At 37.6% G+C, this 22,611-nt stretch overlaps 2 protein-coding genes, 1 long non-coding RNA gene and 1 pseudogene across 3 annotated transcripts; all 4 read left to right on the forward strand.

The window, feature by feature from the left end:
* Window positions 1-332: 332 nt before the first annotated feature.
* On the forward strand, window positions 333-4,393 carry LOC125579132. Its single transcript, XR_007317119.1, has 2 exons — window positions 333-3,670; window positions 4,149-4,393. It is a non-coding gene; the product is annotated as an uncharacterized LOC125579132 (long non-coding RNA).
* A 4,949-nt stretch (window positions 4,394-9,342) lies between these two features.
* Window positions 9,343-11,450, forward strand: LOC106394269 (scarecrow-like protein 8). Its single transcript, XM_013834852.3, has one exon. It carries the CDS (start codon window positions 9,495-9,497, stop codon window positions 11,319-11,321), a length of 1,827 nt encoding a protein of 608 aa, XP_013690306.2. The 5' UTR covers window positions 9,343-9,494; the 3' UTR covers window positions 11,322-11,450.
* A 92-nt stretch (window positions 11,451-11,542) lies between these two features.
* On the forward strand, window positions 11,543-18,717 carry LOC125575528. Its single transcript, XM_048742759.1, has 4 exons — window positions 11,543-16,438; window positions 16,531-16,636; window positions 16,909-17,452; window positions 17,856-18,717. Exons 3-4 carry the CDS (start codon window positions 17,147-17,149, stop codon window positions 18,420-18,422), a joined length of 873 nt encoding a protein of 290 aa, XP_048598716.1. The 5' UTR covers window positions 11,543-16,438; window positions 16,531-16,636; window positions 16,909-17,146; the 3' UTR covers window positions 18,423-18,717.
* LOC106403370 lies at window positions 18,647-20,855 on the forward strand (annotated as a pseudogene).
* The last annotated feature ends 1,756 nt before the right edge of the window (window positions 20,856-22,611 follow it).

Genomic DNA, 22,611 nt, shown 5'->3' on the forward strand with positions numbered 1-22,611 from the left:
CTCAAAAGTGTTATGAATCTTCTTTGAGAGTTTTTTAGTTGTAGTTGTAACCAATTTTTGTGATAGGTTGGCGCATCAGACGTTCAATGTGTTTATTCTTCGTAACATAAGGCTCTAGTTGCTTCTCCAATATGATAACATCATGTCAATTTCTAATCCATCATCTTCGTGAAAAAGTTGGTCATCTCTCCCAAATTTCTCCATGATGCAAAGAAAACTGTACCTAGAAAACTTTTTGATGAAATGAGACGAGGAATGTGAGAAGCCTGGTGACATGTAAGCTGAGTCTTCGGAGTAGAGTAACCTTCTTTGTGACAACTCATCCCGCTCATTCGAATCCAGACTCACAGCCCGGATCGGGATGGGTTGTCACATAAAAAGTTGACTTACCTTTTTCGTCCATTTAGAACTCCAGAGTTAAGTGTGCTTGAGCTGGAGTAATGGAAGAATGGGTGACCTATCGGGAAGTGATTCGCAATACCGTGTGAGTGAGGCTAAAGCACGGGGAAAGATAATGTGGTTATTGCAGGGTCAGTAAACAATGATTTTGAGCCTTGGAAAAATTAATGGACCGACCATTGGAATGGAATGGGGCCCACGGGCCGAGTGAGCGGGCATGGATGGCCCATTAGCTGTGGGTGATCGGGGTGTTACAAGCTCCACGATAGGTTTCAAGACGCCTCTCGGGTCAGAACTGAGATGGATAATGTGGTTCTGATACCACTTATAACGTCCCGACCACCCACGGCTAATAGGCCACCCATGCCCGCTCTCTCGGCCTGTGGGCCCATCCCATCCGACAGTCAGTCCGTTAATTTTTCCAAGGCCCAAAAGTCTTGTTTACTGACCCTGCAATCACCACATGATCTTTCCTCGTGCTTTCGGCTCACTCACATGGTATCACGAGTAACTTCCCAATAGGTCACCTATCCTTTCACTACTCCAGCTCAAGCACGCTTAACTCTGGAGTTCTAAACGAAAGTGTGACGAAAAAAGTAAGTCAACTTTGGTGACATAGGTAGTCAAATCAATCATCTTAAGACATTCCATATATCACAACTCGGGATGTTACAATTCTTGAGTGAGGCTAAAGCACGGGAAAAGGTCATGTGGTGATTGCAAGGTCAGTAAATAATGATTTCAAGCCTTGGAAAAATTAATGGACCGACCGTTGTAATGGAATGGGCCCACGGGCCGAGTGAGCAGCCGCGGGTGGCCGATTAGCTGTGGGCAGTCGGGGAATTACAAATGGTATCAGAGCTGGTTAGCCATCTCGGTTTTGACCCGAGAGGCGTCTTGAGACTTGTCGTGGAGCGCAACAAGGACGTTGCATTTTTGAGAGGAGATAAATTGTAACATCCCGAGTTGTGATATATGGAAAGGCTTAAGAGAATTGATTTGGCTACCTATGCCACCAAAGTTGACTTACCTTCTCCGTCACACATCCGTTTAGAACTCCAGAGTTAAGTGTGCTTGAGTTGGAATATTGAAAGGGTGGGTGACCTATCGGGAAGTGATTCGTGATACCGTGTGAGTGAGGCCAAAGCACGGGAAAATATCATGCGGGGATTGCAGGGTCAGTAAACAAGACTTTCGAGCCTTGGAAAAATTAACGGACCGACCGTCGGATGGGATGGGGCCCACGAGCCGAGAGAACGGGCGTGGGTGGCCCATTAATCGTGGGCGGTCAGGGCGTTATAAGTGGTTTCAGAGCCAGGTTAGCCATCTCGGTTCTAACTCGAGAGGTATTTTGAGACTTGTCGTGGAGTGCAACAAGGGTGTTGCATTCTATGAGAGGGGGTGAATTGTAACATCCCGGTTTATGATATATGGAAAAGCTTAAAAGGATTAATTTGGAAATTGACTTACCTTTTCCGTCACACATCCGTTTAGAACTCCAGAGTTAAGTGTGCTTGAGCTGGAGTAGTAGAAGGATGAGTGACCTATCAGGAAGTGATTCGCGATACTGTTTGAGTGAGGCCAAAGCACGGAAAAAGGTCATGTGGTGATTGCAGGGTCAGTAAACAATGATTTCGAGCCTTGAAAAAATTAACGGGCCTACTGTTGGAACGGAATAGAGCCCACAGACCCAGTGAACGGGTGTGGATGGTCAATTAGCTGTGGACGGTCGAGACGTTACATTTTTCATGTTCGTTTAATACATAGTTGTGAGTGTATGGTGTGCATTGAGTTTGTGAGTGATTTGGTGAGGAATTGATACGCAAACTCTATCAAAATGATTGAGGAAGGCAAGGCAACAATAAAGGCAAGTGAAGCCAAAATCATGCATCTCTTCTTTACATATAATATAAATAACATCTCCTGTCTTTTAGCTCTCTCTGACTTGTTCTATGATTACACTCACTGCATTGTTGATTGATTCTTTTGGCGTTCTGCAGCACCAACATTGTTGATTGATACACTCTTGTTGTGCAACAGCAGCGAGGATTGACTTCTTGAGTGTGTTTTCCAGTGGTCAAAAAAGGTTAATAATACCAAGATTTACTGTTAAATTATTTGTTTATTTAGTGGTTGTGGAATGTTTTTATTATTTGAGGAGGAAACATCCTACCACAAGCAACACAAACAATTTTTAAAATCCACTTATGGGGTTCAGAATAAATATAAAAATTTGGAGAATCTTCTAAAATGTGAAATTGAAAGAAAAGTGATGCTCCACATCGCATATAACTACTCTGACATAGGCAACTTTTAACACATTTCTCTCTCTACGAACAAAAGCTCTCGACTTTATCTTCTCTGGTTGCTCCGGCATCGGTTATCGACGTCGGAGGCGTGCTCCTCTTCCTCTCTATTCCTCGTTTTTGGTTTGCTATCTGTCTCTGCTCTCTCCCTTCCACCGATATACATGGAGTTCTGTCATCGCTCGGCTTCTCATCTTCGGTGAGGCCTCACCGCTTGTGAAGTTCGTCGTCTGGTTGGAGTTTCAGTGAGGTGCGCAATGTGGGTTCAGGTCAGGGGGTCGGATTTTAGGGATTGAGGCTCGTCTGAGTTTCATTTTCTTTTTAGATATCTGGCGACTCTCTAGGATTGGTGGCGTGTGGCTTTGCTGAGAAGACTCCTCTTCCCGGATCTGTGCGGTTCGGTGTCAATATTATCTTTCTGATCTCCGGTGGAGTGGGATGGCGGTGCATGAGTTATCTTCTCTGCTTGGTGTCTTGTAGAGGAAGCTCAGCTCGTCCTCATCCAGGATGTTTAGTGTGATTCACCGATGCGTGCAAGGTGTTTCTGGTCGGCGTGTCGGTCGTTTCTCTTTGATGGTGGCTCGTGCAAGTCAGTGCTCGGCGGCGGGGGTGAGTTGTCTATGGCTCCGGCTAATCCCGAGTTTCGTTGCATCCTCTTTGTTTTTTTCTCCAGTCATGACATTGCGGTTTATCTCTCGGGTTGCTTTCGTCGCGAGGTTCCAACTTCGAGCGTACGGTCCTTGCCCTCATTCTAAAGCTTTCGCTTGTCTTCGTGAGCTTCTGGATGTGTTCTGAAGCGGGCTGTCCTCTTGTTCTCAGAGGCTGAGCATGGCGGGTTCTTGTCTCCGCTATGTCTCGCGGTTGACAGGTCTCGAAGACAACATGCTTTGGAGTTCAACTTCCCAGCGCAATAGCTTGTCTTTTGGAAGCTCTTGTGGTTGTGTTTCTAACTGCTTTATTTGCAGGTTCGTTTCAGCTGCTCTGTGGTATTGCCTTCTTTCAATTATGTGTCTAGTCTAGAGTTTGTCTTTGTTTCTGTCTTGTTTGTACTCGTGTTGTATGTGTTAGGTTGTTGTGTGTTTAGGTTGTCTTGTGTTTCGTTGTTGTATTGTGTGTACCGGTCTTAACTGTTGTAGTGGGTAAAATGGTAGGAGGAAGCGGAAACTTTGTTCTCCGTGTTCCGATTAACCGGGACCAGCCGTGATCACGGATGTCGGGTCCGGGGTTATGATAAGCGGCATGTCTTTGTAGTCCTTCATTAGAGTTGGGTCCGGGATTTAGCGAAGTAACTTGACTGTGTATCCTTTGAAGTGTAGTGGAGCAGTCTTAGGTCGTACGGAATTTATCCGAGTTACTGTTTGTACGCACTACTTATTCCCAATCGGGATGATATATAATTCGGTTTAAGAAAAAAACTACTCTGACATTGGTTAATTTCTGTAGCACGGAAAAAGAGAGAGAGAGAGCAGAAATGCTTCAAGGCGTGGGGCTTTCGTGTGGCGACAGAAAGCTTTTATTTTATCAATTCTATCATCGAGGAGCCCGTGGCTTTCGTTGCACTAGTTTTCCTTCAAAATTTCTTTTTAATTTTATCATTTTCATTTACTACTTTTTTTTCCTTTTTGGGTTAGCACATGTAACATGTTCAACGATTATTTGTCCTACAAAAAAACTAACAATTTGGTAAATTTAGAAAGAGAACGAGAACTAACCGTAATAAATTCCCAAGCTATGCCGTTCAAACTGATTAGTCTCTTCTCCTTATTTCTCGTTTTGCAGAAAGAAGAAAATTTTAACATTCAAGAAAATGTGTTAACTATAAGTTTATAACATCCAATAATAAATAGCTCTTGTCTTTTTGGGAAATTAGAAGTACATCGTGTTCACTTTATTTTCACGCCAACAATTAAGCAAAACATAATGTTAAAAAAAAACAATTAAGCAAATTTTTTTTTATCAAAACCGTTTAAGCAAAACATAAAATTATAGCCGTTAATGTCAAATTCAAATGTTGTCCTTACATCAAATTTTTTTTTTTTTAGGTAAAAATTTAAGTCGTCTGCAAAGTCCTTACATCAAATTCAAATATCTTGTATACTTACTTTTAGATTTGTATGGTCTTTTATCAAGTACATTTTTTATAAACATATCGTAGGGTAATTTTTTTTTGTCATTAACTTAAATATAACATATAGATTATAGACTCTGTAAATCGAATTAAAGAGAAAATATTTTAAGCTAAAACCGTTGTGTGTTTTAATTAGTTGCTTTTCGGCCAGAAAATCAAACAATTGTAACCAGTAATTTCCGGTTAGCATGAACAGTCCACCACCAAATCAGGACCTACCAACTTTGAGTTTCGTTCGTCTTTCTGTACTCTATAATTTATCTATCTATATATGAAGTCAAATTAATTTATTTATTATATTCTCATAAAACTACCAGGAGTTTCTATTTCTCTAAAAAACATATCAGTAACCATTATTTAAAAAAAAAAATCCTTTGCATATAACAACTGTAAAGTTCAAACAATCAAAGTTCGAAAGTAGAGTAATGGAACAAAAATGAATTGCCGTGTGTTGTTTGCTCTTGAGTAATAGGTCTACCGTCTACATGGTTTCTTAGAACCAAAAGTTTACATGCTTTCATGTTGTTCTCGTATTTTTAATTCTAATTAAAAATTTCTCCACATTTCTTGACCACCCAAACAAAGTTAACATGCAAGAAGAAGATTACGTTATACACAGATTCAACCAATAAAGCTGGAACTCCTTTTAAACAGAACAAAAATGGTTGGAACTCCAAATTTGTGTTAATAACTTAATAATTAATATACATGGTGGAGAAGAGTCGAGTTAGGCAAGGCACCAGTAGTACACGTGGTGATTATCATACACAATTTAAATTAACAAACTATTTAAGACATAAACTAGAGTAACACGTCAAGATTTAAATATAATACTAAGGTAACCAAGTTGCTTTGGTCTAGTGGTATAGGAGTTCTAGCTGGAGTGCTCGCCCTTGGGTTCGAGCCTTGGCCACTGCAGAATTTACATATGGGTTGCAACATCCGAGACCGAAAACCGTTATACGGTGAACCACATGGTGACGCCCAGGCAGCGTCTATGCTCACTTCGGTTTCTAGTCTGGACCACTTCGGTGGGGGCAGGATACTCGATTAGCAGAAAAAAAAAATAAAAAAAAAATACTAAGGTACTGAAAAGTATTTTGGAAGATATAGTTGCTAAGCGAATTTTTACTCATTAGGCTTTTGCCTTTACGCAACCTACCAAGAAATGTCAAAAACTTTTATGTTATTATGGTTATAAATGTTCTCTATATATTTTAGTGCGAGTAATTCAGAATTACAGGAAAAGCTTTAGCTTAGTAATTGTTTGATGTAATTAAATGCAATAGAATCTTCATAATTAGTACTTTCGTAGAGTAAAATATGTCGAGTTCTCTTGGGTCAACACCTGTTCTCATTATAATTCATTTTTCGTAACGCGTATTCTTATGTTTTACTATTTCAACTCTACAGAACTTAAACTAGTGAAAGCTAAAAGCTTAATTAAGTATCCAATTAATTTTTGATTATAACATGTAGAGACATATAGACCACGATTTGTAGTTCAAACCTAGAAAAGTGCATGAACAAGATTTTAATCACATTAGCAACAATTTTCTTACCAAAAAAGTGCATGAACAAATTAAACTCCAACTTTTAGTCCCCAATAAATCATATTGGCATAATTGTTTCTTAAAATTTTCTTTCAACTTAACATAAGCAGCTTTTGGATTTTAAATAGGGGCAACTAACTCTTTATAGTGGCAATTTGCTTCTACAAGTCTGGAGGGCCCCTTGTTCTCATAGCCTCATAGGCAATTTGAAACCTATTTTATGTTTTTTTTTTTTGTAAGGAAAAATAACTTTATGTTTTCCATCTATTTTCTGTTCTGTCTAAATATTTCGTTAAGTCTTGACAAAAAAAAATTATATCGTTAAGTCTTTGACAAAGTTATCGAAGGTAGGGCTATTATAAACCAATTATTGTTTGAAAAAAATAATAAGAGGTTTTTTGAACTTTGTGATACACGTATTATAAGAGTACGAGTGTTGAATAAATAATATTTACGGCGATCGCCCATTTTTAAAGGTCAGCCTTACTATGACCATAGGAACATAAGTTTCGTGCTAGTAGCTAGCTAATTAAATTAACGTATTTGGTATTATATAAATTCGCTGCAAATTGCAATAATAGTGACCGAATAAAACATCATAATTTAATAATTAAATGATGTGTCGATTTTGGATTATAATTTTATTGCATATACATAACTTCTTTTTTATCCAATACCATTAATATTTTCCATTGGAATGGATGTTTTACGCAATGTTATTAGTGTTAGCACCGGCTGGTTTCGGATCCGAAGAATTATTTGAGCTAAAGGTCTAGACACTTCTTGGCTTATAAAAAAATACCATCAATTTTATCTATGATATTATAAAAGATACAAGGGAAAAATAGTTTACTTTGTAGAATTATAAAGTTGCACGATGAGAATGTTCATGTTTTATTGGAAGAGGTAAAAGAAGGGTAAGAAACGGAAAGAAACGCACTTGCATGTGAAAACCTGGTGCTACTTTGAATTGAAACCCAAGTGGAATGTTTTTGTTATTTTCTCTTATTTTTAGGGTTTTATTTAAAGTTAACACGACACGCCAAAATTTGAGTTTTGTCACAGAGATTCCTAAATATATATCTATAAAAACGGTATTTGGTAGTTTTTGCTTCACGAAAAAATGAACTGGCAATTAAAAAAACAGTTATAAACTCACACTTAGCCCAACTCTCTCTCATGGGCAGGGGAGTTTGAATAATAGAGAAGAAGAAAAAGAAGCTTGAACCACCGTTGACTGGCGCGTGGTGGCTCCGATAGCACCACCGCCGGTCCAGTTAGCTTCATTTCTTTAATTTACTGTAGATATGGTGTTTAGTTTTTGTGTAGGTTGTAGATCTACGTTTGCGAAAAGTGTCGTCTCGAGCTGTTCTCTTTTTTGGGGTTTCGTCATAGATCTGCGGTGGGTTAGGTGGTGATTATTCTCGTGGTTGGTCTGAACGGAAGTCTCTTGGTTTACTCTTTAGTCTTCAACCAGTGCTTTAAAAAGGTTTGACCTTTGGTCTTGTGAAGAAAGAACAAGTTTCAGAGGTGAAGAGCTTTGGCGAGTCTACAAGGATCGAAGGATCTGGTGTGACTAACAGATCTTCCAAGCGCCGGCAACAGTCGGTGTCTCTGCTTCCACCTCTCGTATGTTCTTGGTGGTCCCAAGTCAGTTCGGTGACGTCTCTGTTGTGATTTTCCTCCTATAGTGGTGATTGTAGTGATCTCTCGCCGGTCTGTTTGTCAATGATGGTATCTATTATGGATTTTGGTTGTCGAGGCTTGAGTGTGTGAAGGTTTATGGTGGCTTCTATCTAGGTGTTAAGTGGACTTCAAAGAGTGCTTTCAAACTGTATCTTAAAGTTTTGTGGATCGTGTACCGGTCCTTCTTGTCGGATTGTGAAGCTTGGGTTTTGGTTGTGAGTAGGGATGATATCGTTAGGTAGGCCATAGACGGCAGCGATAGGTCCGGATTGAAAACACTTGGTGTCTTAGGTGTTATAAGTGGATGGAATCGGGTGGTTGTCCGACGACAGCAACAATTTATCCAGATCATTACTAGTTGCTATTTAGGAGGTTGTTGCAATAGTTTGTCTTTCGCTTCTAAATTCTTTATCTTATCTTTATTGTGTTCGTAAATAGCCCCATTGTGAGTTTTAGTTGCCTTTCTTTGGACTCTTGCTTCTAGGGAATTCATGTGATCCGCGAGTTTGTGTACCAAACGTCGTTTGTATTTCACCGTTGAATGAATATTATCAGATAAAAAAAAAGATTCACACTTAGCTACCTAGCCAGTAGTTCAAAAAAAAAAAAAGCTACATAGCCTTGAATAAAAATGGATATTTTTGGAGCTTTTATTAATGAAATAAAAATGTACTTAACTGTAAAATATTCTAAAGTACTGTATGTTATAAATGTAAGAATAATTACTCAAGCGTAATCTTATTTTATGTTTTAAATTTGAATAACTCGAATACAATTAAGGTAACAATAATACTATTATACTATTATAAGTTCAAAAAAAAAAATACAATAATACTATTATAGAACCTGTCCGACTTAAAAATAAAATAATACATTACAGTAATAATATATCTGACGAATAAAAGACAGAAACGTGGCGAATTAAGCGGTAATCTTGTTAAAAAAAGTAATAAAGAAGGAAACAGAGGATATCCACAAGACCAGACCCCGAGTATTGGAAATGTTTTGAATGAACCAAACTCAGTTTTTTAACACACACAGAGTTTATAACGTAACAGACTGTGGTCACATTCCAATGTCACAGATCCACGATCAAATGACACGTGTCGTAATCGTAATATCAGGTTAGTCTCGTGTGTTTGAGACTTTCAGCATCGCATCCTGACCGCAGGATTGTTTCTCAAAGGGTAAAATAATCAGTTTAAATATCTGATCGGACGGTTTAAAATGTTTTTACTCTTTCCCTTTATATTTCGTCACTATCACCCCTAAGAGAAAGCAACTTCGTCTTTTCTCTCTCTAAATTTTATTCAGACCATCTAATCTCTCTCTCTCTCTTCTTTTTTTTCTTTTCAATATTATCATGCGTTTTTAAAATTTCGATCTCTTTATTTATTTGTAAGCTTTTCAGAGAGATAATAAATGGCATCTGGATTTCCCGGCGGCGGTGGTGGACCGGAGTTTTACGGCGTTGGTGGTAGATCTATGCCTGGAGGTCCCATAAACAACAATCCTCAGATTCCCGGGATTTTCCTCGATCAGATCGGAAACAGAATCTCCAGTGGAAATGGAATCGCCGGAAAACGTACTTTAGCTGATTTTCAGCAGCAGTCGTTTCATAATCAAGCCGCTATCAACGCGTTTCTTCTAAGGTCCGTGAAGCCTCGAAATCTTCAGTCGCCGGCGATCGATATGAGTTCGTTCGGTGGTTCTTCTCAGCGTTACGGCTCGCCGTCGTTTCTTCCGAATCTCAGGTTTCAGACACAGCAGCAACCGGATTACACTGGGATCCGGATGGGAATCGGGTCGGGTAATCAGACGTTATCGGGCGTTCCGTGTATTGAGCCGGTTCAGAACGTAAACCGGGCTGAGGAATCGGAGAACATGCTGAATAGTTTGAGAGAGCTTGAAAAACAGCTTTTAGATGATGACGACGCGCAAGGCGGTGATGATGACGTGTCTGTTATCACCCATTCGAATTCCAACAGCGACTGGCTACATGGCCTCGTGACACCCAACCCAAACCCGGTTTTGTCTTCTTCACCCAGCTCTTCCTCCTCGTCGTCTTCGCCTTCAACAGCTTCGACGACCACGTCGGTGTGCTCGAGGCAAACAGTGTTGGAAATCGCGACGGCGATCGCGGAGGGGAAGACGGAGATAGCGTCCGAGATTCTAGCGCGTGTTTCTCAGACGCCGAGCCAGAGGAGGAATTCTGAGGAGAAGCTGGTGGATTTCATGGTGACGGCGCTCCGGTCGCGGATCAATCCGGCGGAGAGCTCTGCTCCGGCGACGGAATTGTACGGGAAGGAGCATATAGTCTCAACTCAATTGCTCTACGAATTGTCTCCTTGTTTCAAACTCGGTTTCATGGCGGCTAATCTCGCCATTCTCGACGCTGCCGGTAACAAGAACGACGACGGGACTTCATTTCACGTCATCGACTTCGAAATCGGTGAAGGTGGTCAGTACGTTCACCTCCTTCACGCGCTCTCCACGCGCCGTAGCGGTAAGAACCCTCTGGTGGTCAGGATCACCGCCGTGACGAACATAAGCGACGGATTCTCTGTCGCCGGCCAGCGGGGAGAGGAGAGGTTGAGAACCATCGGAGATCGTTTGAGCGAACTCAGTGATGGGCTCGGTATCTCTTTGAAGTTTAATGTGGTGGCGGGTTTAAGACTGAGCGATCTGAGCCGTGAATCACTCGGATGCCATCCCGACGAGCCTTTAGCCGTGAACTTGGCTTTCAAACTCTATCGTGTTCCAGACGAAAGTGTATGCATGGAGAATCCAAGAGACGAGCTTCTCCGGCGCGTGAAAGGACTCAACCCGAGCGTAGTGACTCTTGTGGAGGAAGAGATGAATTCCAACACGGCCCCGTTTTTGGGCCGAGTGAGCGAGTCGTGCGCGTGTTACGGCGCTTTGCTTGACTCAGTTGAATCGACTGTTCCGAGTTCTAACTCGGACCGTGCCAAAGTGGAGGAAGGGATCGGTCGGAAGCTAATAAACGCGGTTGCCTGCGAAGGGATCGATCGGATTGAGCGGTGCGAGGTGTTTGGGAAATGGCGGATGAGGATGAGCATGGCTGGGTTTGAGTTGATGCCACTTAGTGAGAAGATAGCCGAGTCCATGAAGAGTCGACTCAGTAACGGAAACCGAGTCCACCCGGGGTTTACCGTTAAGGAAGAGAACGGAGGTGTGTGCTTTGGTTGGATGGGACGGACACTCGCTGTCGCATCCGCTTGGCGTTAACTTCACACTATTTTTATTTTTACGTTTTTTTTTAATTTCTTCTTAACTAAAAAGAAATTACTACCGTATTTTTATTGTTGCTATTAATTTCGGGATATTCTGATATTTATTATCATTGTTATTTTCGTTTTCGAAGTGTGTTAAATCTTAAAAGATTGGGGTGGGGGGGGGGGGGGGGGGGGGGGGGGGGGGGGGGGGGGGGGGGGGGAAAAGGTAGGAATCTTATGTAAAATGGATTTTAAATATTTTACTCATAATAAAAGAAAGAATGATTGAGTTTCAGGGAATTTCTTAAGATTATCTAATATTCTATTTTTGTTATATCTTGCAATCACTAAGATATTACAGAATTTATGCCCTGAAAGCCAATCTGATGCAACTTTGTGGTAGAATCTGGCAATGTAGCAAATAACAACTTGACAGATAATGGTTCTGGCATGATACCTGCTAATGATTTATTAAATACTTTTTCGATTCTAGAGAAATAAGTTATTAAAAACTGCATGATCAAAGGCCTTTCTCACTTCGTATGCTCATGGCATTGTAATTTTGTATTGAGGCAAATTACTACTTGCTGAATTTAGGAATAAATATCTCTCAGTATAGTTATAAGATAAACTTGTCATGCCGAATATCAAATATTTTCGTCTTACAAATCTATATTATATAGTATATATGCGTTTGATAAGCGCCAATCTTAACATGGGTAGTTTTAACGCCAGTGAAATATGTTGGTGAGAATATAATACAACATTATTTTCGAAATTAGAGGAAAGAAGATACCATATGGTGACTTTTATTGTGAAGGACCTCATTGTTCAATTATTTAATCACTAATGAAAGTTGGCGTTGTTTGGGTCCATCTCCCATGGTGCTCGATGTTCTTGTTTTATATATATTTTTAATTCAAATCTTAGAACATTCACCTTTACGCAAAACTTAAACTCCGTGTCCTTGGAATATTTAATGTATTATATGAAATATACAAACCTGGTCATTATAAAAGATAATATTATTATTCTTTGATGCAAGCTGTTTGCGGCTAAATATATGCATAAACTCTCCAAAGACCTCACTTCTTATTTATTGATTTCTTCTTACTTGTTGTTAATTAAGTTTATTTAATTCTAGTATACGCAACTTAAAACCGTGTGTAGTGTTTAATAGAGACGTAACTCTAGGATCAACGGTTTATCAAGTATGCAATTTGATGTCTCGCCTTACACTAGAAATTCCCTAATTATGATGAATAATCTAGGGGAAATTACATGTTTACCACTTTCATGATATCACTTTTGATGAATAATCTATGTTGTGGTTAAACGTGTGTTAAACTAACCCACATATATTTATGAAAATCTGAAGGCAATAGTCAATTGCACACGTTAGTTTTTCTATTTTCCATAACTCCAACCGAGTAAAGTAAGCGTTTAATAAGAGTACTGGTCTATAATAATAGAAAAACAGTTCATTTATTCATCCAAAATCTCATGAGTTCGTAACATATCCGGTCCTATCTGAGTTGTGATGTAACAAACTTTCCCGATTACGACACTATATTATACATTCATATAAAATAAATGAAGACTGAAGTTTATATTTATTTAGTTAGAGAAAATTCAATGAAAATTTTGAAATAACTGTAAAATTCAATCTCTTTGGTCATTTATGACAACTCAGTGAACTCACACATCTTATGCAGTTGACGTTAGCATATTTTCCCACTTGCTCTGAAGGAAGAAGTGAAACTGCGAAAAAGGTAACAAAAGGCTTTACACACGCTTGCAATAAATGTGATATGGTGAGAGCCATGCATTTAGGCATATACGTATACTATGTTGCCCAAGTGCATATACGTATACTATTAGGAATCTACTTTATTAAAACAGAAACACTTATAAATTAATTTTTAATTTTTCAAGTTATTTATAATCATATGCCACTGAAATAATATATTTACGTACCTTTTAGTTTTTTTTTTTATTATCAACTTATACATACTCATATAGACTCTGCGAACCATGTTGTGAGATTTGCATCCATGTGAACGACGAAAGACGGTTGTTTTCTTGCACTGCGTGCTAGACTGTCCCTTGGTATTGTGCGTTCTTGAAACATAGAGAATCTCTGATCAGAGGAAACTTACTTTCAGGAGTTGTAAATCTTCCAAATAATTTGCAAAAGCTGGCCATTCTTCTGGTTCCAAAACCATCTTCACCAATTGAGAACAATCCGTTGCAAACGTGACCTGTAATTATCGTAAATTCCTCATACATTCCATTGTCTAAATAAGCGATTCCATCTCTGCATGAAGAGGAGAGAGACAAGCTCTAACATTTCTCGCCTCCATCAGTCCATCAAATCCTTCTAAAGTACTGAACCATCCTTGTCCAGAAAAAGTATCATTCTCTTTCCAAGAAGCATCTGTGAAACACCATTTTCCTGGAATTACCGGTAGTGTCGTAATCTCTACGTTTTGTGCTATCCTCTGGTCGTTCAATATATGTGCCTCTGCCCAGAGTGTTAGACTCTTTTTCTGCCCGCTTAAGAGTTTCCCTAGGATCGATATCCATGTTACTGAAGACTTTACTATTTCTTCCTTTCCAAATATACCATAATATCCATGCAAACTGATGGTCGTCCATCTGAGAAAATACTCTCCAAAAAAGATGATCCATGTTTGTGAAAAGAGAAGAAGTTGGGAAGATATCTGGATTTGATGGAATCTTCAAGAGAGTCCAAACCTAAAGTGCTGGAGAACATTCGAAAAACACATGATTTACCGATTCCTCAGAGGCACCACATCTTGCACAACATATATCCCCTTGTAATCCTCTTGCAGATAGATTTTTCTTAACTGCTATACATCATGTTACCAATTGCCATAGAAAATGTTTTAGCTTTGGCGGACACCTTATTTTCCAGCAGAACGCCTTTAAAGAATCGATTGTGGGTCCAAAGAGTAACGGTGGTCTTTCCTTGTCTGGATAAACTCTTTCTGCCTGATATCCAGATTTAACCGTATATTTCCCATTTTTTTGTGAAGTACCTTTTAGTATTCTTGTCTTTTATAGTTTAATTAATACATTCTCCTAAAATAAAATATAACAAATTATGTTTACTTATTTAAAAAATATTTCCTATAATCTAGCTAAACAATAAATTATACTTAATCAATGTCAAAAATGTAACAAGATTTTATTATTACGGTAGATATTTTTTATTTTGGTATATTAACTATGTCTAAAAAAATATAAAAGTTTTATTAATAAATATTGAGTAATTTTTAAACAATTGTTAATATGATATTTTAAAACTTCAAATTTAACTTCGAAACTATTTGTATTTTATAATATGGTCCTTATATTTTTCATAACTAATTTGAATTTATAAAAAATTTATAAATAGCTAGCACATATATAAACATATTACAACAATATTAATTAATAAAATATAAAATAAAAATAAAAATAAAAATAACTTAATTAATATTAAACTTCAAACAAAATACCATATTATTCCATAAAATATTTTTATATTAGTGCATTTCGAAATAAAAATGGCTCTCCTCATTTTTACTTTGTAGATTACGAGCTAAGTTGTTGAAATCAGATATTAATACATGTAAATACAGTAGATCAGAACAAGAAAGTAAAAGAGAAACATAAAATATTGCTAAAAGATTAATTTCATTTCGATGATATTAATACTTGTGAATATACTCGATATGAATAAAAAAGAATTGTAAGAAACATTGTTTATCATTTAGTTTATTTTTAAATTTAGATGATTATTAGTTTACTATAACAAAATCTTATTTTTTTATTTTTATTGTTTAAATAACTAATTAAATTTATAATTATTATTAAAATATACTTAAAAATTAACTCGTTGTAGTTTAAAAATGAAAATAAAAAATGAACTTATTATATTTTTAAATCCAACAATTAACTTAAACAAACATAAATATTTTATCACTAAAAGATAAATATCAATCTGGTTTACAAATATAAAGAAATAAAATTATGTACAAAAATAGTTCTACACTTTTAAAACGCGAACAAGTACGTAGTTTTAGATATTAAAATCCAAAAAGCCAACATAAGGTTAAATGGATATACACCAAAATAAAATTATAGATTTGTTTAAAACCCAATAAAACTTACCTTCATATAAAAACCTATAGCAAAATGATAACTTTTAAATTTAATATAACATAAATTACACTTAAAATGCTCATTATTTTGCATTTTAATTTTTTTTGTCAAACTAAAATGAAAAACACCACACATAAGTTGACAATATAATTCAACAAAAAAAACTGAAAATTAATTGGATATACATATAATCAAAAATACAATTGTATATCTAAAAGAAGTTCATGTTTATATTTCAAATAATTAGAGTATCTAGAATTACAACTGCTAATTTGAAGACCACAACTTCAAATTTGAAGAAATTTGTTATATATGAGTATGGAATAATAGAAAAATTAATAGAAATTTGTTATATATGAATGTTTTATAATATTTATTTGGTTGTGTACATAATTGAACCAAAGTTTACTTAAACTTAACTAAAAGTTTAAGTTATTTTATATTTAATGTAGTCCAGGTAAAGTAAATATCAGATCGCAATCAAACACCATTATATTTTGGATTTTTACCATTCACAGTAATATTACTAAAACTCAAAAACCGGAATTGATTTAAGACTAAGCTGTATTTGGTTTTCTACAGGGATCTTTAGAGCTGTGATATGAAGTTGATTACTAATTGGGCTCTAATGTGTGCTAAATATGAATGGGCTTATCTACACATGAGTGTTCAAAGAGAAAGAGAAGCTAATTTTCATCTCATCATCTCTTTTCCGACCTTAAGCAGCAATGGTGGCTTCTCTCACCTCCCTCTTGTTTCCTGCTACCACTCGCTACCCCGCAGCTCTCCCGTGAACCGTATTGCTATGTATCTCCACTGTCTCATACTCAGTGTTGATTAATGGAGAGCCAACTCATTTCATCAAACCTCAGAGAGGCCTAAGACAGGGTGACGCCATATCTCCATATCTCTATATTCTATGTACGGAAGGCCTGTCCAGACTGATAAAGCACTATATTTGTGAGCGCAAAATCCATGGTTTCAAAGCCTCCAGAAGTGGTCCTCCTATATCTCATCTCTTGTTTGCTGATGATTCCTTACTTTTTTGCAAGGCAACGGAAGAAGAAAGCCGGCAATTGCAACATATTCTCAACATATATCAGCGAGCCTCAGGACAAGAGATTAATTACAAAAAGTCGGCCATAGCCTTCAGTAAAGGTACGCCCTCTCAACTCCAAGATAAAATATCTCAAGAATTTGGAATCACAAAAATAGGAGGATTTGGAAAGTATTTAGGGCTCCCGGATCATATTGATAAAAATAGGAAAGAGGTTTTTGATTACTTAATTAAAAGAATAAAAAATAAGCTAGAGGGTTGGTACTCAAAATTCTTGTCATCAGCTGGTAAAGAGGTCTTACTCAAAGCAGTGATTACGTCTTTACCTACATACACTATGTCATGTTTCTTATTGCCGAAGACACTGATACAGGAAATCACTAAAGCTACGCATCGTTTTTGGTGGTCTGCGGTAATGGATAAACATGGCATCCCTTGGGTAGCTTGGGATAAAATTACGGCTTCAAAACAAGAGGGGGGGGGGGGAGCTAGGAATTAGAGATATGATGGCTTTTGATAAAGCCTTGCTTGCTAAACAAGCTTGGAGACTGATAACCAGGCTTTGATCAAAAAGGGAATGAAATGGATAGTGGGAGACGGGCAACTAATCAATGTCTGGAAAGATAACTGGCTCCCTGATAAGGCACTTGTTACTCCCAAATCCCCTCAAACAAACCATCAACCTAATTAATCTAATGGTCAAAGATCTTTTCCTCTCAGGTACAACAACATGGGACGTTAATAAGATTCAAAGTTTGATTCATGAAGATGATGCAGAAAAGATCTTAATGATACGTCCAAGCATTACGGGGCTCTCAGATATAAGAAGATGGGATCTTACCAATTCCAGAAGCAACACAGTTAATATAGGATATTACTTGCAACAGGCTTTGGATAAAGAAGATCAACTCAATCAGGTTCCCACCTCATCTGATTTCCAAATGCATCATCGTATGTTAACTAAGTTCTGGATTTAAAATATTTTGGTGGAAAGTGATGCACAAGGCCCTCCCAGTTGCGAGCAACCTAATCAAAAGAGGGTGTCGATTGAATATTGACTGTCAAGTCTGTGGGGAGGGAGCTGAAAATACTAAACACATGCTCCTAGAGTGCAAAGTAGCAAAGGAGATATGGTCTCTCTCTCTGCTGGATAAATTTCCTCAGCTGCAACAAAACAGTACAGTTCAACAGTTCTTACAAAGCTTAGTTGAACAAAGTACTGCTACTTTGGATCATACATTGCCTTTTTTCCTTGGCTGGAGAATCTGGAAAATGAGAAACAAGATTATCTATGAAAATAAAAGAGATCATATTGTGCAGGTAATCAGGGCAGCTTGTTTGGATAAGCAACTATGGGAAGAAGCAACACGATATAATCCTCCAACTACTCAACAGAGACAAACTGCTCCAAGACCTGTTTCACAGATTATCCAACAAGGAATGGACTTTTACTGCACTGTAGACGCCTCTTGGAAGTCACCAGTGGATAAAGCTGGAATAGGATGGTCCTTATACAGCGAAGAAGGCATTCTTAGACTCCAAGGAATCTCTGCAATAGAAGCTACTACATCACCATTGGTAGCTGAAGCAATGGCGATACTACTAGCTGTTCAGCAGTTGAACTGCATGGGCTATAATAACGTGGCAATTCTAGGTGACTCTCTGCAGATTTTTAAGAGCTTGAATCTAACGGAAACAGAAGAAGGTAAAAAGAAAATCAGCATCAATGAGGCAACACCTAATATAGTAGACATTTTAGCTCTTTCACAATTGAATAGGTTCTGTTTCCACTGGGTACCTAGGAACTTTGTTCAATATGCTGATCATCTAGCTAATAGAGCTAGGAGTAGTATGCAACAATACATTGTAACCTGGCTCCAAACATAGCCATTGTAAAATTTTCACTTGAAATGAAATGGAAGTTGACAAAAAAAAAAGATCATCTCCAATCTATTTTCTATTTTTACTCTAAAATAGAAGAACTCTATATAATAGAGATGAGATATGTTCCAATGTAATTCTCTAAAATAGCAATCTCGAAAGATAGAGCAAAATGTAAAGGAATGCTATTTCGTATATAGCAATCTTTATTTTAGAGGAATAAATAGAGTATGGTTGGAGTAGTTTTAGCTCTAAATGCTATTATAGAGGCAAATAAAGAAGGAGACTTTATCTCATTTCTGTTGTGTTCCTATGTTTGGTGCAGTTTATACCGTACTCGTTTATTGAGAAAGAAGATTCACAAGTTGAGGGATTTAGTCCTGAACTAGCCCTTGTCACTGTTGGAGGAGGAAATGAACTTGAAGAGAAGCTTGTGGTATGTTTTACCACAAAAAAAAAGTTAGTGAGACTTGCCAGAGTTCATTACCTAAGTTCTGACTTTTGATTGTTGAGGGTTGTGGCAGGTCCGGCCTACCAGTGAAACCATTGTGAATCACCCAGTGGGTTCACAGCTATCGTGATCTTCCTCTCATGATCAATCAGGTGTGGGCAGAAAATCCAATACTGAATATCATTCTTCGCACAGTGTTAATTTCATCGTTCTGGGGTTTTAGTGGGCCAATGTCACTAGATGGGAGATGCGGACAAAACCATTTATCAGGACTCTTGAATTTCTGTGGCAAGAGGGTCATACTGCTCATGCCACTCCCGAGGAGGCAGAGAAAGAGGTTTCTTCTCCATATTTGCTGTGGTCAGCTTATGGAATCTTTTTTTTTTGTGTGGTACCCTCTTGTGAAGAATGTTCAGTGCTGTATTGCAGGCCAAACAGATGATCGAAATCTACACCAGATTTGCTTTTGAGCAAACTGCCATACCTGTTATTGCTGGTCGAAAATCAAAGTTGGAGACCTTTGCTGGTGCTGATACAACCTATACCATTGAGGCTATGATGGGAGATCGGAAGGCTTTGCAGGCTGGTACCAGCCACAACTTAGGGCAGAACTTTTCTCGTGCTTTTGGAACTCAGGTACATAACCATCATCTTGGAAGCAGGTCATGCTCTTTCTGACTTTTGAATTTGTTTGGAGTTAAGTTCTCTCGCTTTTGCTTGTTTTGACATTCTTTTTGCAAATTCGTCCCCGGAGAATGTTAAATGAGATATATGAACATGCCAGTTCCACGATGAGGATGGAGAAAGGCAACATGTGTGGCAGACATCATTGGCAGTCAGTACACGTTTTGTCGGTGGCATTATCATGACTCATGGAGATGACACTGGTCTTATGCTTCCTCCCAAGATAGCTCCAATACAGGTTTATCTCTTCTATTTATTCTGAGAATTCTTAACCACTTTCCCTTGCTTTTGTTATCTTAATTTCAATTTTGTTAAACCGGGAACTGTAGGTAGTGACTGTACCGATTTGGAAAAAAGAGACTGAGAAGACAGGAGTTCTCACTGCTGCATCATCAGTGAAAGAAGTTCTCCAAGCTGCTGGGGTTAGAGTTAAACTTGATGACACATCAGAACGAACTGCAGGATGGAAGTTCAATTTCTGAGAGATGGAGGTTCGTTCCTTACTCTCTTAAGTGAAAAGAACGCTCATAGTAAGATTACAATATGCTCTGACGGTTCTCATTGGTTTTGCAGGGAGTCCCTATAAGGATTGAAATTGGTCCACGCGATGTATCTAGCAACTGTGTTGTTGTCTCGAGGAGGAATATACCGGGAAAGGCAGGGAAAGTTTTTGGAATATCAATGGAGCCGTCAACGTTAGTATCATATGGAAAAGAGAAGCTGGATGAGATCCAATCATCACTTCTAGAAAAGGCTGTAACATTCAGAGATATGTACTTTTTTTTTTGGTTGTATTCTTATCTTGTTTGCCACATACTAGACTCTTCCCCACCACAATTTTTCTGTTGTTGTGCAGTAACATAGTGGATGTGAAATCCTACGAGGAGCTCAAAGTTGCAATATCTTCAGGGAAATGGGCAAGAGGTCCATGGTCAGCTAGTGACTCGGATGAGCAAAGGGTAAAAGAAGAAACGGGTGCGACCATTCAGTGTTTCCCGTTTGAACAGACTTAAGGGATCAAAACATGTCTGATGACAGGAAATCGAGCAGAGGAAGTTGAAATCTTTGCCAAGTCTTACTAAAGAAGTCCCTCGTTTTTACGCACATTCCCTAAATCATATCAAATTTCTGCTCTATTTCAAAAGAGTCCAAAAGTTCTAACTGAAGTACAAAATAAAGATGAACTATATTTTCAACAAATTTATTACATCTTCTCTTTTCTTATTTTAACTATTATATTTAATTGTTATTATCCAAATAATTTGACAGCATTTATTATAGAAATATAAAACAAAACTTATCTATTTTAAAGTGCTTTATTATATTTTTCACATTCTTTCGTTCACACTTTTTAATTATTTCATTAATTTTCTTTACCATAATAATTTGGTATCATTTATTTTACGTGTTAACTATGATAATTTCACATGTTTAAATGATTTTTTTCCCATCGGAGACAAAAATTCAAATCAGTTAACAAAATACTTTTTATTTGTTTACAAAATTAGTTAGGTATGAGCACTCATATATCCGATTGGTACGGATCAAATCTTTCGGAAATCGAGTTTTTTGAGTTTTAAAATTAGCCTCAGTTCAGATATTATAAACTTTCGAGTGGGGTTCGAGCCGGATCTTTCCAGATCTGGGTGGATACGATTCTAATGTACATGAACTTAAAAATGAACAAAAACCTATGTGTATTGAAATGTCATTAAACAATTTATAAAAAAAACTAACGCCCATGCGGACGCCTGATCAAGCTCTAAGCAAATTTTTGTTTCCGTGGACCCTCTGGTAGTTTCTTTTATTTGTCCCCAATAACTCCCAGTTGCCTTTTTTTTTTGCTGTAAAACATTTCTAAATTGCTGGAAAAAATTGTTTACATGCTTTCTATTGTAAAGAAAATAAAATATTAAATAATCAAAGATTTTATAAGGCAAATTCCTTTTATTGCCTACTTAACTTCATGGTTCGATTTGGCTGATTAGAATCTGGTAACTATGTTATAGTCCGTTTCTAAGAGTTGGGTTGACAGGAAGTGAGATGTTACTCAATTCTAAACGGGAAAACGACTTACTCGTGCCCGAACTATAGGTCTTTGGGAAAAACATGCCTACACTTTTCTCATGTGCTAATATATGCTTGAACTATATATAATTTGAATTACATACCTGAATTTATAAAGTTCACACCAATTCATACATCGACATAAACACTGTTTAATCGTAGTTAACAGTGCTGACTAAGATGATTATGTGGCTGATTAGTCAGCTTCACATACAAATATGCCGAAAAAACACAGAATATAACGGGTTAAAGTTTAAATATTATGGGCCGAATGTGATACTTAATTTGGGCAAAATATTAAACTGTTTTGGCCATTGTAAAACGGCGCCGTTGAAAAAACGGATGCATCATCTTCCTCTTAACCTTATGAAAAGGACGAGAGAGAGGCAAACATATCAGAAAAAAATCCATTTAGATTGGTTCTTTTTGTCGACTGAAACATCTCTCAATCTTGACTGAACTCGTGTATCGTTAGCTGGGAATTTCGCCTGGAATAATGAGGTAAGTCATTGATTAACGGCTTCAAAAAAAAAATTGTAGCTTGGGGTTTAGTTGCGATTGACTGCAAATGTCTTTCAATTTCAGTAAAGAAGGAGATACCACATTTCAGATAAGTTATGGTGGAAAGTTTGTGAGTGATGGTGGAGATATCTCCTACATGGGAGGTGAAACTCATATATTTCAGACAAAAGCTCAAGCTTTGTTTAGAGGTTTGAAGAATGATTTCCCATGTCTATGGATGGTCAGCAAATCTGGTACAAACTACTGTATGATTCCATGAAACATCTCAAAATCTTAATTTATGGTAGTCAGAGCTTTGCAAGGATGTGTGAAGCTTCAAAGTGGACTAAGTTTATTGAAATTTTTATGGAGCATGAAGATGTGAATGATGAAGAAAAAAAATGAAGATGTGAATGATGAAGAACATAATGAAGAAGGAGAACCAGAAAGACCGACTGGCGAGACAGAATAAGATGAACCGGAGGGACTGAA

This window comes from Brassica napus, chromosome A10 (assembly GCF_020379485.1).
Source record: "Brassica napus cultivar Da-Ae chromosome A10, Da-Ae, whole genome shotgun sequence".
Taxonomy (NCBI): domain Eukaryota; kingdom Viridiplantae; phylum Streptophyta; class Magnoliopsida; order Brassicales; family Brassicaceae; genus Brassica; species Brassica napus.